We start from the raw sequence: 17736 nt of genomic DNA on the forward strand, positions 1-17736 counted from the left end.
GGATGATGGAATATATAGAGAAGTATAAAAGGGAAAAGATAGTTACGTCATTCAATATTAATATTCAACGTTTGTATGCGGTGGAAAATGGTAGTATTATGGTCATGTTAATGCGTTGTGTGTGACGTTTAAGGTTGTCATCACACACTTCCACTGTTTTGTAATTTGTGTACGTATTGGTTTGGACGGCGCCCAAGTTGTTGTGCTCCATGTTTTGTCTTAATTAATTGAATCTTCTTGATCTCATTGCTGATGAGATGAAATCAGATCCCTGACAAGGCGGAGAATATCATTTATTCTGAAGTCAGATGGATGGGTGAGTTTTAAGATGTCAATTTGTATACATATGCGCATAGCCGTCTTAATTTTTTTAGAATATTGTAGTAGTACTATAAATTTTTTAATTTAAACACAATTCTATTGTCATTTCTATTTGATTGCGTTTAATCTTAATAAATATAAAAAATCATTTTAAACAATAATATTTACAAAATGTTAAAATTTTAACTTTTGTGGTAAGTTCATGTTGAACTATCTTATTGTGAGATTCTCTCATGTGAAAGATATGTAAAGTGATTCTCACACATGGAAACATTCATTGATAAATTGTGTATAATCCAGTTTTTCGCGTAAAGTATCTTGCTTTTATAGGTCTTATGTTTAACGAATGATGTACAATTTGATTTCTCACATAAAATATTTTGTCCTTATAGATGTTATGCTTAAGAGATTGTGTAAAATCTAGTTTATGGCGTAAAGCATCTAGTCCTTATAGACCTCATGTTTGAGGGACTATGTACATGTCCGAATATTTTGAGTCGGATATAAACTGGGATACATAAGATCATGCCCCAGTTCAAGGCATCCCATGGGACAAGTAAATGGTCCAAGTCGAATAAGTCAGCTCAAATATAGCGTATCTGGTTGATGGCAAATACGCTTTAACGTGCAAACAGATCCTTAAAGACATTTTAATAGCTCTAAATGGTTGGTCTCAAGCATAAAAGCAAAGGAATTAATTCGTATTAATTGACCTTGGGCAGATAAGGAGACATAGATGTTTATGACTCATCAATTGGCCTTACACTGAGCATGTAAAACCATATATAAACAGGCAACCTAAGAGAAAAAGAAATACTTTTAAACGCACACATACTCAAACAAGGCATTTGCGATTGTGACTGTCTCAGCTCTGGTTGAGTTATCAATTAGTATACCCAACATGTACATTTGGCCCGCTATCTGAAATGAGAGATAGAAAAGACAATTCAAGGAGGTATCCTACAAAGGAAGATGTAAGTAAATTTTCATTCATAAAGAAGGGTTTCACCACGTAGAGAATCCAGATAAAGAACTCCCAATCACGAAGAGGCGGGAGGATTTAGGAAGGATACAAGCCCAAACAAACACACCACACGTTAAACATGATTTATGGATGCTTCATGAAGGCGAAGAATCCAACTCATCCAAGAAAAAGTATGACATACAAGTGATGCACATTGCCAAAGCGTCACCTTTAAAGAAAGTCATTCCTACACTAGAAATCAGTTTCTCTAGTAGGGACGCATAAGGAATCATCCCCCATAAATATGATCCCATGGTAATCAATCTCCAAATTCATGAATGAAACATCAAAAGAGTCTTGGTGGATATCGGAAATTCGGTTGATGTTCTCTACTAGGGATGCTAAGACAAACCTCGAGCTCTTCCAAAAGATATGGAGTGTAGGTCCTAGGGTATGTCACCATTCAAACTACTTTTGGAAAAAGGGGAATCTTGGTGGATATCAGAAATTCGGTTGATGTTCTCTACTAGGGATGCTAAGACAAACCTCGAGCTCTTCCAAGAGATAGGGAGTGTAGGTCCTAGGGTATGTCACCATTCAAACTACTTTTGGAAAAAGGGGAATCATGAACTGTAAAAGTAAGATATATGGTGGTGAATGCTTTATCTTCCTACAATATTTTCATTGGCAGACCAACTTTCAATGCTTTGGAGGTTACATTATAAATTGTATACCTAACCATGAAGTACCCGTTGAGCAATAGGCGAGTAAAGGGTAATGAAAGGCGATTAGGAGCTAGTAATAAGATGCTACATGGATAGCCTGAAGATGGGGGAAAAGATAAGGCAGAGTTTACATGTTCGTCCAACTCACACAAAATCAACTAAGTGGATCTAGATCCATGTGCTGGTCCTTTGAAAAAAAGTTTAACATCTACGTAGGAATTTGAAGACCATTCAAACAGTCCCTAAAAGTCATTAAATTACGCAAATACAAACCACAATATCAAAGGAGGAGAAAGCCAAAATTGTGTTACTGCTACAAAAGAATGTAGATATTTTCATATGGACACTATTATTTGGGATAGATCTTGACTCTTTTGTAAAATGACTTGTAATTTAAACATGAGAGAGTAACTAATTATCATAAAAATTAGTGTTAATTTTAATCATGAATTGGAGAACATTTCTTTTTATTTGTATGACTAATTTAAGAGGACCCAAGATGGAAATCATCTTAATTCATATAAATAAAAGTGTATTATTTTTATTTTAGCAATTGAAAGAAGCTTACTTTACTGTAAAAAAAAAATACATAGCATAAAATACGTTACATTATACTAAACTAATATGTATTGTTAAAAAAAAGGACTTCAATATTTTGAAATTTAGTTAAATATCTATTCCAAATCTACTCATTCAATATTATAATATTTTTTATATTAATTCATTTTAAAATAATTTTAAATTTTAAATTAATTTTACATTAAAGAATATACGCAACCCAAACTCTAAAGTATCATATTAATATTACTATAATAACAAAATAAATTATTAACAATAAACTACTAGTATGTGATTAAGTTTGATCTTAAAAATATAATCTATCATATAAGAAAAGTCTACCATTTGGGCAATTCTTAGGCTATCCACATCAGCATCTCTTCCCTCAAAAATCCACATCAGCTCATTGCACTTACTAACTATCCTCTTTCTCTTCCCAAACGGTTCCTTTTCTTCTTCTTCTAAAATCGTTTCTAGATCGTTACTCTTTCACACACTCGGCTCTCTATCTTTCAGAACAAAACTCCTTCCTCTTTCTCCAAGCCAAAACGGCGGCGCTTCACTCTCCTTCTCCAGCGAACTGCTTGCCTTTTCCGTTCTAATTCATCTCCTTCTGCTTCGATTCCGGTCCGATGCATCTCCTCTGATGCTCTTCTCCCCCGTTCATCTTCTTCGTTCGCGTTTGAAGTTGTGGTGTTCGATTTTGTACGTTTGGTGATGAATGTTGGGTTGAAACAACTCTGAATCGGCAAAGCTAGGTGAGATCTTTCCGAATTTATGTTATTTTCTCTTTAATCTCTCTTCTTCTCTCTCAAACTTTCAGAAGGGTTTGTGAAATTGAAAATGATGAATAGCTTTTGGGTTTCTTGATGTTTGTGATTTCACTGTGTTTGATGTTTGTGGTTCTTTAACGTGAACAATGGTCTTTCGTTCTCTTTTCTTCGCATTTTGAAGGATTTGTATTTTGAAGATGATGATTTTGTTCAACCATAGTTTAAATTGAATGGAACTCTAACCATCTTCTTTGGCTTTTAGGAGATTCATCCAATCTGCACAATCTTCTTACAAGGTACTTAACATGGACTATACTTGATATTTGAACTCTAGCCTTTTTGCTCTCATTGCTAAATCGATTTCACCATCACCACATCTGTCGAATTTTTCATGCTTTAAGTTTTCAAAATTCATCGTTTTTTGGTTTACAGTGCACTAAAACGTGAACTCAAGATCAAGCAAAAAGAAGAGATTTGAAGAAAATGGAAGAGGAGAAATCCAAAAAGGTAACTCCCATTCCATTTATCAGTAATAACTTTGACTAATTGATAATCTAACCTTCGATTAGTGGTGAAATTTTGTTTCTGTTTTGTGAAATTCAGTATGTTTGAAATTTGAACTTTGTATATTAGTTGGTTGGATTTGTAGGTTCTGTTGTATCTTAGCTGGCTGATGTTGATTATCTGCTGACTTTATATGTTAGTTTTTTGAAGATAGTATTGGTGAATATTTAATCCTTCAGCTTCATTTTGTTTCTTAATGTCTAAGCTTTTGTTTCTTGAAGATAATATTGGTGAATCTAATCCTTCTCCTTCTAAAAACAGGTTTTTGTCTCATAAACACTCCTATTTAACTTAAAATATTAGTCAAAGTTGCAGCACATTTCACAATATCACACGGTGGAACTTTTGTTTATGTAATCCGAAAATATTATCATCCGAATCCTCTCTTTTGCACCATGACATTTGATATGAGCTTTTGTTTTGAAATTATATTGCAGATAAGCATCGGAAGGAAGTGGAAGGATATCATTGATGTTAGCGACAAGATGACATATAACTTCCATGTAAACTTCTGCTCATAATGATTTTTAAATGGCTAATGCATAACTATTTGCTATACTTACATGTTTAAGTGTTAAAGGAAGATGCTAAAACTCGAGGTGCCCTTGCTTCTTCAGGTCCTCTCTCTCTGGTTTGTCACGCCCACTTTATCTTCATTTGTATCAACGATCATGTTTTGCTTGACATGTTTCACGTTTCTTTGATTTGTTTTGTATTGCATTTGAGAGCTCTCATATTAGATATTAGAGACGAAATAAGATACCATGGTATAGAAAACATATAATCAAAGTGTTGTTTAAGAATTATAGTAAAATAAAAAGTGGAAAATTATAAGCCAATTCTGTAAATGTTTGCTTTCGTGGTAATTTTAACACAATCACGTTTGATTCAAGGTTTTATAAAATGGTCTCTGTTGTGTTGCGGTCGTGTAAAGATTTTTGTGATTTCGGTTTTGTAAAGGCTGTCGTAGCACTATTGGAACCAATTGATTTCGTTTTTTTGTAAAGGATTTGAAACTCTATAATCTCAAGAATCGTTTAACTTCTTAGGGTCACATTTTGCATTTTTATAAACAAAAGCTTACATTACCCTATGCTAACAGTTTCTACAATAATATTTCCCTATCTTTCCTCCCAGTTTATGAAGGACAACGAATTAGGATTCTTGGATATTCAAGCTCAATCAACACTAGTAACCATGAAAAACAGGTTTGAAATGCTCTTCTGAAAAGGAACATGCCTCCAAAGCAAGTTCCATTACATTTTTCACTAAAAAGTTATTGAAATTTTCAGGTTCCGGTGACTATTAAGCATGGATCAATAATAGATGAAGTGCATCAACAAATAAATCCATGGATATATCAGGTGCTTTGATTTTGTTATCTGCAAGACTTTCATCTTTGACAACATCGTAATATTAATTTCTCAATAATAAACGTCTTTTTGATTTTGATTGAAAAATATGTAACACAGATTACGCCGCAACTGAAGAATACGCCGTATTTGGGTTTTTCTGTAGCTGTAGTTGGCATCTCTGTGGTGGTTGGCATCTCTTTTCTAACATTTTTTTATGCTAAACTGTATGAATAAGAGCAATTAATACTTTAGTAGTTGCTATAACTTTCAGTAGTTTATCCTAATGATTATCTTAATTCCTTACACTACATCCAAATTATAGGACCTCACCTATCTTAAATTCACAGGGATTTTGCTTATGGCAGTTTTTTTTAAACAGTTGCAGGAATGAGAAATTTGCACTAAGGTATTGTGTCTGATTTAAAATCAACTTTTCCATTATGAGTTTCATTCTCTTTTTATTTTTGCAAATTAGTTAATGAAATCTTCTTTTTATCTTTTTAAATTTTGACATTTCAGTGGAATTTGCCAAAAGGTATTATTGGAAGCCTCTTGGTATGTATTGCACTGTTCATTGGAGTATGCTTAGTAATTACTATAATGGTTCCACTCAATCTTCTACGAGAAGACGCTCCTTTGGCTGAGCCTTTTAAATCTAAAGGACTAAAAGTCGTTTCTATTCTGATTAGTATTGGTGCAATTGCTGGAATCACATAAGCATATAAGAATGATTTGAATTTAAGTATATTTCATCTGGTGTTTTTGTTAACATTTCATATGCAAGTTTCTTATTTTTCTGCTATGGACTGAAGGTACAGTTACCCAAGTCTTTTGATTATTTTTCCCTCACTTGCACAGGTCTGTTAAGTTTTGTTTTGTTCATTTTTTTTACAATAACGAATTCATGGTTGGTTTGCAGACTCATGTATAGATCTGCAGTGTTTGATATTGGGTGCTCTTCGGCTCACAGGTTCAATCACATACCCTTAGCTTATTGATGAATCATATTAACAACCGCAGTCTCAAAAATCTTGATGGCACAGTCCTGACCGCGTGCAAACCTTATTTTAAAACTATATATGCAATATGATTAGACTTTGGCTAATTGCCAATACTTGTATCTTTTTTTGTTTCAGTTTCCAATTTCACTTTTGCTATTTGGATTTGAAGCTGTCAAATTGTACAAGGATCAAAGAAATAGGAAGGGTACAGGGATCCTAGAATACATATGTGAAGCTTCCATAGAACGGATGAACCAGGAAACTGTCCAGAACCATCAACTACACTAGATGAGTACATGTGTGGCTTCTGCGCCTTTAACTTTACGTCCGGTCCTGCAACAGGTAAGTTCTGTTGGAGCCGACAGCCTGATTATATACAAATCTACTATTTTGCCACATTATCTCACTTTTGGCTTTTCACTATCCGACATCAATAACTCAACACTGATTTGCAGGAAATTATGTTATTGAACTCAATAACTATCATTTTTCAGGCCAATGTTATAAGTTATTTCCCCACACAGGTGAGTTATTCATCTCATGGCATTGTCATTTTCAAATGGTGAAATATACATGTCATTTTGTATGTAATTTTAAAGAATCTAAATGTATCTCATAGCATTGTCATTTTCAAATGGTGAAATATACATGTGACTTCTGATTCTATATACTAACAGTATTGAGATTTATATACTACTATAAATCTTCGAGAGCTGCAAAGGATTTACCGTTGTGCTGTCAGAAATCTGCTACAATAATATTTAGTTATAAATTAGCTCCAAGTTAGCTATGTGAATTATTACAAATCTAACTGATGCTAACCCAATACATGAATTGCATTGTTCTGATTCCCTAACTGATACAATCTTATCATAATGTAACATATGTGATCATATTTGCCTTTAAATATGGACAACACTTCTACTTTTCACAATTTTGTATTAATAGTGAACCATATTTTGTATTTAAATCTAATTGATATAGTTTGTGATATGTTATGCATTCAGTAAAGAATTTCCTTATAACATTTAGTCAATGTTTATATTAGTATTAGGATGTGAAAAATCACTTTTAACGTTTTTGATAGATCCAAAACTTTGAATTTTCAGATTGTTTGTTGTTGTTTATGTCCAGTGGTATTACTTTGAACCAGAAGGTGTTATTGCGCCTTCAGTTGAAGAATCAGTTGGAGAAGCAACGGGAGAGGCGACCCGAGAAGTTGAACTTGAAGGAGAACTTTATTCTTTGCACTGGCTAACAGGTGGAGTTTGAATTTTACAAGCACCAGGGAGAGACAAAGCAAGAGTTTGATTTATGGTGATGCCAAAAGATGAACCACCGCCATTAAGCAAAGAGCAAAGACACTGTGGAGAAGATAGAACTACACTTGAAAGTTGTGAGCAACATGAAGTTGATGGAGTTGACAACTTCCCATTCTGTAGTTTAGACAAGGACTCAAGGTAGTGAGTGTAGTAGTACACCCTGATTGAGCTGCATTTTGAGTCATCATATTGGCCACTAGGGCCATAACTAGATACAATATAAACCTTTTAAATACCATTAGTCCTTTTATCTTAGAACTGATTATGATATATATCTTTTTCTTTTACAGTACTTATTGATTTTTGAGTGTTAAGTAATGACAAGGTAATGAAGGATATGTTATATATATATATATATATATATATATATATATATATATATATATATATATATATATATATATATATATATATATATATATATATATATATAAAAGTTCAAGGAAAATCAAGTATTACGTCACATATAAAACGAAAGAAAATAAATACATGTTGCCTACTTTTATGAAATATGTTAGTATCTATTAATGCAGTTCAATAGTCAATGATTAAATTGAGTCACTTTCAAATTTTCGTTTACAAATAAGAAAGTTTCATATTCTAGCCAACCCCACCAAACTAAACTCATACAGTTAACTAAACTATTCTCCTGAGCAATAATAACACAAATAAACCAAGTAATTTTTTTATGATTAATGGGATGAGTTTGCATATTTTATGCATATAAATAAATAAGCGACGAAAAGCATTTTTTAATTTAAATAGTGATTTTAGAATTGAAAACACTAATTGCTCATTATATTATGGTTAGGATGATATATTTTTTAAAATTTGTCATACTAAGAAGGAAAAAAATTGTATTATTCCAAAACCAATTCGTATCTAGATATTTTCATATAATCATTACAAAATATTAAAATATTCAACTTTTAATTTTTGAAAATGCAAAATTTGAATTTATATGTTATATTAAGAGTCACAAATATTCTTTAATATTCTTTATGTTATATTAAGAGTCATCAATATTTATTAATTTAAATTTTCTCCACTCTTTTCTAGACTTAACACCCATATTACTTTAAACCGTGAATATAATTATATTTATTTGATAAATATTTGCTACAAACATATATGGTTGTTTTAAAAATAATAGAAAATAAATTAATTAATATAATTTCGTATTAATTAAAATGATTAAAATAAATATATAATAATAATATATAGTTGTATTTAGGATTGTGACTATTATATAGTTATATTAAATTTTTTATTATTATATAATTATAATAAAGATTATAATTTATATAAAAATATTTTATTTTTTTAATACAAGAAGATATAGTAATCGAAAATATTTTTTGGAATAAATATTGAGCCATATTAGTAGTATGATAATAAATAATTATATTTTAGTTATAAAATAACAAAAAGCATTAATAAAATATTTTATGATAAAAAATCTATAATAATAATAATAATAGTTATTTATCAAAATCTATAAATTTGGAATATTAACGAGAACACGGAGTTATTTATCAAAATATTGAATATTAACGGGAAAACAAAGTTATTGATCAAACTATATTGAATTAACGGGAACATGAAGTTACTAAATAAAATATTGAATATCAACGATAACATGAAGTTAGTAATCAAAATATTGAATATTAACGTGAGTATTAAATTACAGAGCAAATTATATAATATTAACGGGAACATGGAGTTACTGCTAAAAATATTGAATAATAACGGAAACATGGCGTTATTAATCAAACTATTGAATATTAACAGGAACAAATTTGGAATATTAACGGAAACACGAAATTAGTGATCCAAATAATGAATATTAGCGATAACATGAAGTTACTGATCAAAATATTGAATTTTAACGGGAACATGAAGTTACTGAACAAAATATTAAATATCAATGAGAACAGGAAGTTACTGATCAAAACATTATATATCAAGGGGAACATGAAGTTACTGGTCAAAATATTGAATATTAACGGGAAATGAAGTTTATTGATCAAAATATTGAATATTACTGGGAACACGGAGTTACTGATCAAAATATTGAATATTAACGGGAGCACGGAGTTATTGATTAAAATATTAAATATTAACGGGAGCACAAAGTTAATGATCAAAATTGTGAATATTATCGAAAACATTCAGTTAATGATCCAAATTTTAAAAATTAAACGGGAACAAATTTTGAATATTAACGGGAACACGAAGTTACTGATCCAAATAATAAATGTTGACGGGAACACGAAGTTATTGACAAAATATTGAATATTAACAGGAACACGAAGTTACTGATAAATTTTTGAATATTAATAGAAATATTAAGTTACTGATAAATTTTTTGAATATGAACGGAAACGAATTTGGAATATTAAGGGAAACACGAACTTATTGATCAAAATAATGAATATTAACGGGAGCAAGGAGTTACTGATCAAAATAATGAATATTAACAAGAACATGAAGTTACTTATCAAAATATTAAAAATTAACGGGAAGAAATTTGAAATATTAACTGGAATACGAAATTACTTATCAAAATAACGAATATTAACGGGAAACTGAAGTAACTGGTCAAAGTATTTTTCTATTAATTATGTATTTTGAATGAATCATTATTATAAATGGAGTTTGTAGTGGTTTCTCATTGGCCTATGAGAGAGAGCTGATCGTTTGAGATTGGACTGATAGTTTGTAGTTATAATTGAGCCAAAATAACTAATTTTTTCCTTAGCTAGCCAAAAATAATCGATTCTCCTTAGTTGATAGTTTGAGATTAGGCTAATAGTTTGTAGTTTAATCAATTATATTAAATAGTTATGACTAATTGAATTATATAATTTGATTGAATATTTCTTCGTTATAATTTGTGAATTTGCGATTTTAAAATTTTTCCTTCATTATAATTTGGCAAATAAAATATTATTATTTTTATAATTTTTCAATTTTACCCAAAATTTAATTTTTTATTAATATCTTTTATTTTTCTCAATCACAATGCGCGAAAACGACGGGTACCCGTGCGAACGCACGGGTAAGACACTAGTTAAACTAGAAAGAGTTGGACACCGTCACATGGTTGGTACTTGGTAACGAAAGGATGCGGACTCCGGACAGACGATGAGTAAGTGTGACGCCAGCATTGTCAGGATGCATGGTATCCATGTGGCAAGGATAATGCTTAATGACTAATGACGTCAAAGGGATAACCAACATCAGCAATTACAATTGTGCCACGTTTTACAAAAATTAAGAGAGGAATAAACTCATGGGTGCAGTGGACCATATTCATTCCAATCTCGCATTAAATAATATTCAGAAAAAAACAATGGAAAGTAATTATAAATATGAAGATTTTATTTAATTTTTATTATGAGCAAAAGTCCATGAAATATAAGAAGAAAGTAGGTATAAAAAAGAGTGGGTAATAACCCGACCTCACACCTATTTAATTCTATAATTTAGTAAACTTATCAAATTTTCGTTAAAATTCAACATAACCAACCTCTCATGGAAATATTAAGGTCTATATTTGCTAATTTAACAGCACGGTGATTATCTTTCTTAAATATATGAGTTGCAAAAAAATTGAAATTTTGCAGCTTAACCAAATAATTATCCCATCTGCTTCTAATTTTCCACGAGATCATAGAGGAGTTATGAAAAGCATAGACCACTAAAGAGAAGTCGAACTCCAACTACAAATTAGACCAATTTTTACTAATAGTTGTCTCCATGGCCAAAATGACCCCATGAGTTCAGCAAAGAGTACCCAGATCCCAAACAACAATCAAAACTACCAAAAAGTTCCCCTAAACTATTCCGAAAAATGCCACCCCACGCAGCCAACAGATGCAAGCCGCCGGCAACCCCATCTACATTTACCTTGGTCCAACCAATGAGGGGAGGAGGTCACAAAACTTCCTGAACTGAAAGAGTGCGAGGGGGATGCAGATTAACCTTGAACTTGTTTAGCATCGCAAAATCACTAATAGAAGAATTAGCTCTTTTCCAAGTGAGATTACTCGACAAAGAAGTAAGAGAATGAACGATAGCGCAACTAGATTTCCAGTGGATAATCCTGTTCTGAAACCTGGTCTGATTTCTGGCAAACCAAATACAAGCAACAACAATAAGACGGCTGCTTTAACAACTACATGGCATTGAGCAGAATAGGCACCCTCTATTGCAGTTTTACAATCAGCCAAACCAGATATGGTCAGACCTAAATCCAAGACCTTACAAAGTCAGGTCCAAATGTTAGAAGCATAAGGACATTCAAAAAATAGTTGGTTCGAAGATTCCAAATTGCGAAAGAATAAATTGCACACAGACGCGAAAACCTGACCTCGCATCAAAATATTCTCATCCGTGGGCAACTTCCCCTGAGCTAATTTCTAAAAGAGTAAGGATTTAGAAGGGGGAATGACATTACACCAAATCTAACTACCCCAGGCACAATCAACAGGCTTGGAACAAAACTTAAATGCATCTTTAAGCGACAACATACCATTGGCCGACGATTTCAGATCAGATTGTCGAGCCCCTGCTGATTTACAATAGTACTAGTTGCCACCTGCGAAAAAATAGGGCATAATCTGAGCAAATTATTAGTAGAAACAACAATGTCGTTATGAATAATGTCTTTCAAATGAGCATGTAAATGCCAAAGAATGTCATCAGGAATGGGAATCATCTCATTCAACGCTTGGCCACACCAATTATCACGCCAAATATTTATATTCTCCCCAATGTCAACCATCCAAATAGAATTTTCTAATAACCTCATGAAAAGCTTTGCAACCGGTCCAAATGGAAAAGAATACATGGTATTTAACCTTTCTCCCTCCCTTCAACACTCTAGACTTCAAAATCCTAGCACAATCCTCTTGCTCATTAATAATACTTCAGCACTGTGTCAGGTCAGTAGCATCATTAAGGACCCTCATATATCTAATCCTTAGCCCCTCGTCCTTCACATGTGTACAACACTTATTTCAAGCCACTCTTACCATTTTTCTCTTGTTAATATCCGCACTCCATATAAAGTTTATGCACCACGTACCATTTTAATGAGACTGGTGGGCCACGAGTAGACCATTGTTACCATTTTACTTAAATTTATTTATTATAATAATTTTAATCTTTTATGCGTAAAAGAGTTTGAGTAGATTTATAAGGAAAATTATAATTTTTTCTTACAAAAGTGATTATTAAGATAATTTGTAATTTTTCTGGTAAAATTTTTTAATTTGTAGGATTTGTAATTTTTTATAAAAATTATAATTTTAATAAAAAATTTGTAACTCTATCTTTCTAAAAATTATAACTTGAATAAGATAACTAGACGTTTATCTGTGCGATGCACAGGTTAATTTGTTAAATTATTATTGATAAATATCAATTTTAAAAAACATAAAATATATTTATATCAATTTTTTCATTGAGTTTATCTTTTATTAGAAAATAATAATAATTTAATAGTTTAAGTCTTATGAAAAAATAATATAATTTTAAATAATTAAAAGTTAGAATAATAATAATAATAAAATTTGTGAAGTGTAAAAAAGGTGTCCTTGTATATTTTGGTATAAAATAAATAAATTCATAAAATAATTTTTTGGAAATCAATTGATCATGTAAGAATAGAGTTTCAAATAATAATCTAAATAACAACATTTATTTTGAAAATATTAAATTTAAAAAGGTTACCTTAAAATCACTCTTAAGGTTAAGAAATTATTTATCCTTCCTTACAAAACATGTAACATCATCACAACTATTTTTTTCTCTAAGTTAAACAAAAACAAATTGAAACATCACTCTTTTATAAAAAAAAAACTGTGCAATTACCCAACATCTATGAATGACTGAAATTAAAATATTCTAATATTAAATAATAAAAAGAAAATAAAAATAATAAAATAGTAATCATATTTAAAATAAATTCAAAATATATTTATCAAAATGCGATGTTTCAAAATTTATACATATAAAACAAATTTATTTCTCTACATAAGTAACTGCCTAAATTTGCAATATATCTACTATATTCACATATGTAAACGTGGACACTAAGTAAAAGTGACGATGATCCTTTTGGAAAGAAAAGCGGATGGTGATAACTTTTTCCTATGAGTAATTGATCGAGAGATTTCTTAATTTATTTGAACTAACTAATTAAATTGATTTTTTATTTATCTATCATATAAGAAAAGTCTACCATTTTCTCATCTCTTAGCTATGCCACATCAGCCTCTCTTCTCACAAAATTCCACATCATTCATTTCCCATTGTAGGATTGAACTTTAAACCTCCAACCTCTCATGATCTCGCAGTTACAAATTATTTACTTTCCCTGGCCATTCACATTCACAATTGCTTACAGCACTAATGACCTCATATAATGCTTCTGCCTTCCAAGCCCCTTCTGCCTTCCAAGCCCTCCACCTTCCACGTTCCAAAACACTTTTATCATTACTATATATAACCATCATACTTTCACAGTATCTATCATGTTCATCAAACCTAATCGTGAAAAATTTTGGTTTATACTATTTTTGCAATTACAGCCATTCCCACGACTATTCATGTGGAAAATTTTGGTTTATACTATTTTTGCAATTACAACCATTCCCACGACTATTCATGGACAAACCGGAATTTAACATTTTTTTCTTTCTTTTCTTGATAGAAAATATCCTTCATGTTATTTGCAGGTTGAATTTGTAGTGTATCATTCTGAAGTACTAATTGGCGTTTCATGTTATTTGCAGGTTGAATTTGTAATGTATCATTCTGAAGTACCAATTGGCGTCACTCCATAGTATATGGTTCGTTTTTTACATGGGTTGTTTCCAATCCCTATTTTCTATTTTTTTAGTAACAATTTAAATATTTTCCTAATATGTGTTTTGGATTTTTTTCTGGTGCAGACAGTAGAAAACATCGTCTATACGATTCGTTTGAAATAAATATTCTTCTTTGACTGTCCCGAAAGTTTGAGCTGTAGAAGTAGAAATCAAGTTGGCTGGTGTCAATATACAATGGAGAATCTGCTTGAAAAAACTGGGTTATGCTTGCGCAAGTTTTGTCAAAAATGTAGATATTATACTATGTAAATAACATGATATTTTATATTAATTCATAGAATGAACTTTAATTTTTTATATTTTAAGTGCAAATATTAATAAATAAATCTTAATTGATTGATTTTATGTTTGAGTGATATTTATATTAAATCTTAGTAATTATAGAAATTGTAGATATTATAATATGTAAATAAGATAATATTTTATATTAATTCATAGAACTAAAGAATATTTTAGTTAGGTCAAATTAAGAAATTAAGTTTATCAATATATACAAAGTTAGTTTTATAAAATATTATTGATATTTATTTATTATAAGGTCGAACAAAACAAAAAATAAAGATAAAATATTACAAATTAAAAATGTATACATAATTTTGAAATTTATAAGAAAATAGAATCAAAAAGTAAAGAAAAAAACATTATATTTGTTTAGGTAAATAAAGAGTTTTGAAATGAAAAGACATAAATCATTTACCTATAAAAAAATTAAATATCATAATCATTTTACTTGATTGCAACTTTAATTTTTGATTTAATCTGATTGCAACTTTTGATTTATTATTTTTAATTTTTTGATTTAATGTGATTACAATTTTTAACTTCTTATCCATAATAATCCAAGCATTATGGTCGATTTGAACGTGATTTTAAAGAATGGTTTGTTGAAATAATGAAGCAGCACACCTATTTTCTTGATATGGAAATAATTGGTATATTATTGCAAATTTTAATAAATAAATTTCATTGATTAATTGATTTTATCTTTGAGTGATATTTATATTAAATTTTAGTAGCTATAAAAATTATAGATATTATAATATATAAATAACATAATATTGTATATTAATTCATATAACTAAAGAATATTTTAGTTAGGTCAAATTAAAAAAATTAAGTTTATAATATATATATATATATATATATATAATTTATAAAGTTAGTTTTATAAAATATTATTGATATTTATTTATTCTAAGGTTGAACAAAAAAAAAAGAATATAATAAAATATTACAAATTCAAAACATATACATAATTTTGAAATGTATAAGAAAATAGAATCAAAGAATAAAAAAAAAACAGTATATTTTTTTAGGTAAATAAAGAGTTTAGAATGAAAAGACATAAATCATTTACTTATAAAAAAGTTAAATATCATAATTATCTTTAGTAATCATTGATCGATTGATTGCAACTTTTAATTTATGATTTAATGCATGTGATTGCAACTTTTGATTTCTTATTCTTTTAGTACTTACCATATGTATATTTAAATTATTAGATTTGAGAAAATATTGTACTTTTATATCTTACAAAATTATATTGTTTTTACAATATTGTATGATTTACCTAAAAATAATATAATTTTGAGTAAATATTGTACTTTTGTATGATTTACCTAAAATTATCTAACTTTGTAAGATATAAAAGCCTTTTTAACGACCCATACCTTAAAATCAGTACGTTGAGAATAATTTAATTGATATAGAATCAATACATTAAAATCATATCAATTACTTACCAATATCTTAATTGGTATAAAATAAATACGTTAGAAATATATTTAGTACTCCAATTATATTGATGTTGTATCACCAAGAATTGAGTGAATCATATTATCATTAAAAATTAATAAATATAATTTATCTCACTTGATTTCCTTCAAAATTATTTAATAGAAACTTTCCAAAATAATGAATTTATCAACATAATTTTGAAACCAAATTTCATATGGTTAGAAGATTTTTAACCTCTCATTTAACAAAAGGATAAATATTATTAGATACATATTTTAATAAAATGTTTTAGGCATATCATTGATTTTATATATTGTATGGAGTTTTTTGATAAAATATTCATAGATATTATTATAAAAATAAAGTATATTTTCAAAATATTTAAAATACAACATGTGCCATCGTCATTCTCTGTATAGAAAAACTAACTACTATTTTCTATTTTCACTTTAATAAGATTTCTTACTAATACTACTAAATTATTTAAAATATAAAATATGAAAGATATATATAAATGAAATTTTTTAGAGATTATTAAATAAAATAAATATATTAGATCTATTGACTTTTTTTTAAAAAAATATTTAAAAATAACTATGGGTGTTAATAAGCATAAGTAATCGAATGAAACATAAGTATTGTATGAATAAATAGTAACAGAATGAAACATAAGTAATGTATGAATAAGTAGTAATAGAATGAAACATAAGTAATATATGAATAAATAATATCAAAATTGTATGATATTTTTTAGGCTAAATTACTCCCAAGGTCCTTTAAGTTATTTAATTGTAACAGTTTGGTCCTTCGTGTTATTTTCGCTACAACTAGGTCCTTTATGTTTTCAAATGTGCACACCGTTATCCTTTTTTAACAGAGAAAATGTGCTAATTGTGGATGCAATTATATTAAGTGGTATAAAAATGATGAAATGCAACCAAAAATACAACAATCAACATTTCTAAATGTTTAAAATGAGAGAAAAAAGAGGCAGGAATCACCCAAAAGGACCAAATTGTTACAAAAAAAACTTGAAGGACCAAACTGTTACAATTAAATAACTTAAAGGATCATGGGAGTAATTTAGCCTAATTTTTATTAATCATACAATTTGTTTGTCATTTATAAAATTTAAAATTTAATTGAACAAGTTCATCAATAATCAATATATATATTTATCTATATATAATATAATATAATTGAAATATTACCATTAAAACTTTAATGGGTCAATTCTATCCAAATACAAAATAGTATATTACGGATACACACGGGTAATTATATGGTACGCACATATGGTACTGATATTAACACATTTAATTAAATGTAATAACGAGAATAAGTTTACAATTGATTTAAATAGTTGGCTTAATTACAACTTTGGTCCCCCTATTTTGTCTTTTTCTCGATTTTAGTCCCCCCATTTTTAAAACCACGATTTTGGTCCCCTTTTTGAGTTTTCTAATGAAAAAGAGACAGGAATAGGGACTAATTTTGCAGAAAAAAAAATAGAGGGA

General features: G+C 29.2%; 1 protein-coding gene across 1 annotated transcript; it reads left to right on the forward strand.

The window, feature by feature from the left end:
- The first annotated feature begins 5140 nt into the window (after window positions 1-5140).
- LOC131651250 (uncharacterized) lies at window positions 5141-7863 on the forward strand. The gene is made up of 7 exons (XM_058920922.1): window positions 5141-5155; window positions 5198-5269; window positions 5378-5446; window positions 5608-5666; window positions 6180-6230; window positions 6397-6603; window positions 7396-7863. Exons 1-6 carry the CDS (start codon window positions 5141-5143, stop codon window positions 6479-6481), a joined length of 351 nt encoding a protein of 116 aa, XP_058776905.1. The 3' UTR covers window positions 6482-6603; window positions 7396-7863.
- The last annotated feature ends 9873 nt before the right edge of the window (window positions 7864-17736 follow it).

The sequence above is a fragment of the Vicia villosa genome, linkage group LG2 (genome assembly GCF_029867415.1).
Source record: "Vicia villosa cultivar HV-30 ecotype Madison, WI linkage group LG2, Vvil1.0, whole genome shotgun sequence".
NCBI classification, from domain to species: domain Eukaryota; kingdom Viridiplantae; phylum Streptophyta; class Magnoliopsida; order Fabales; family Fabaceae; genus Vicia; species Vicia villosa.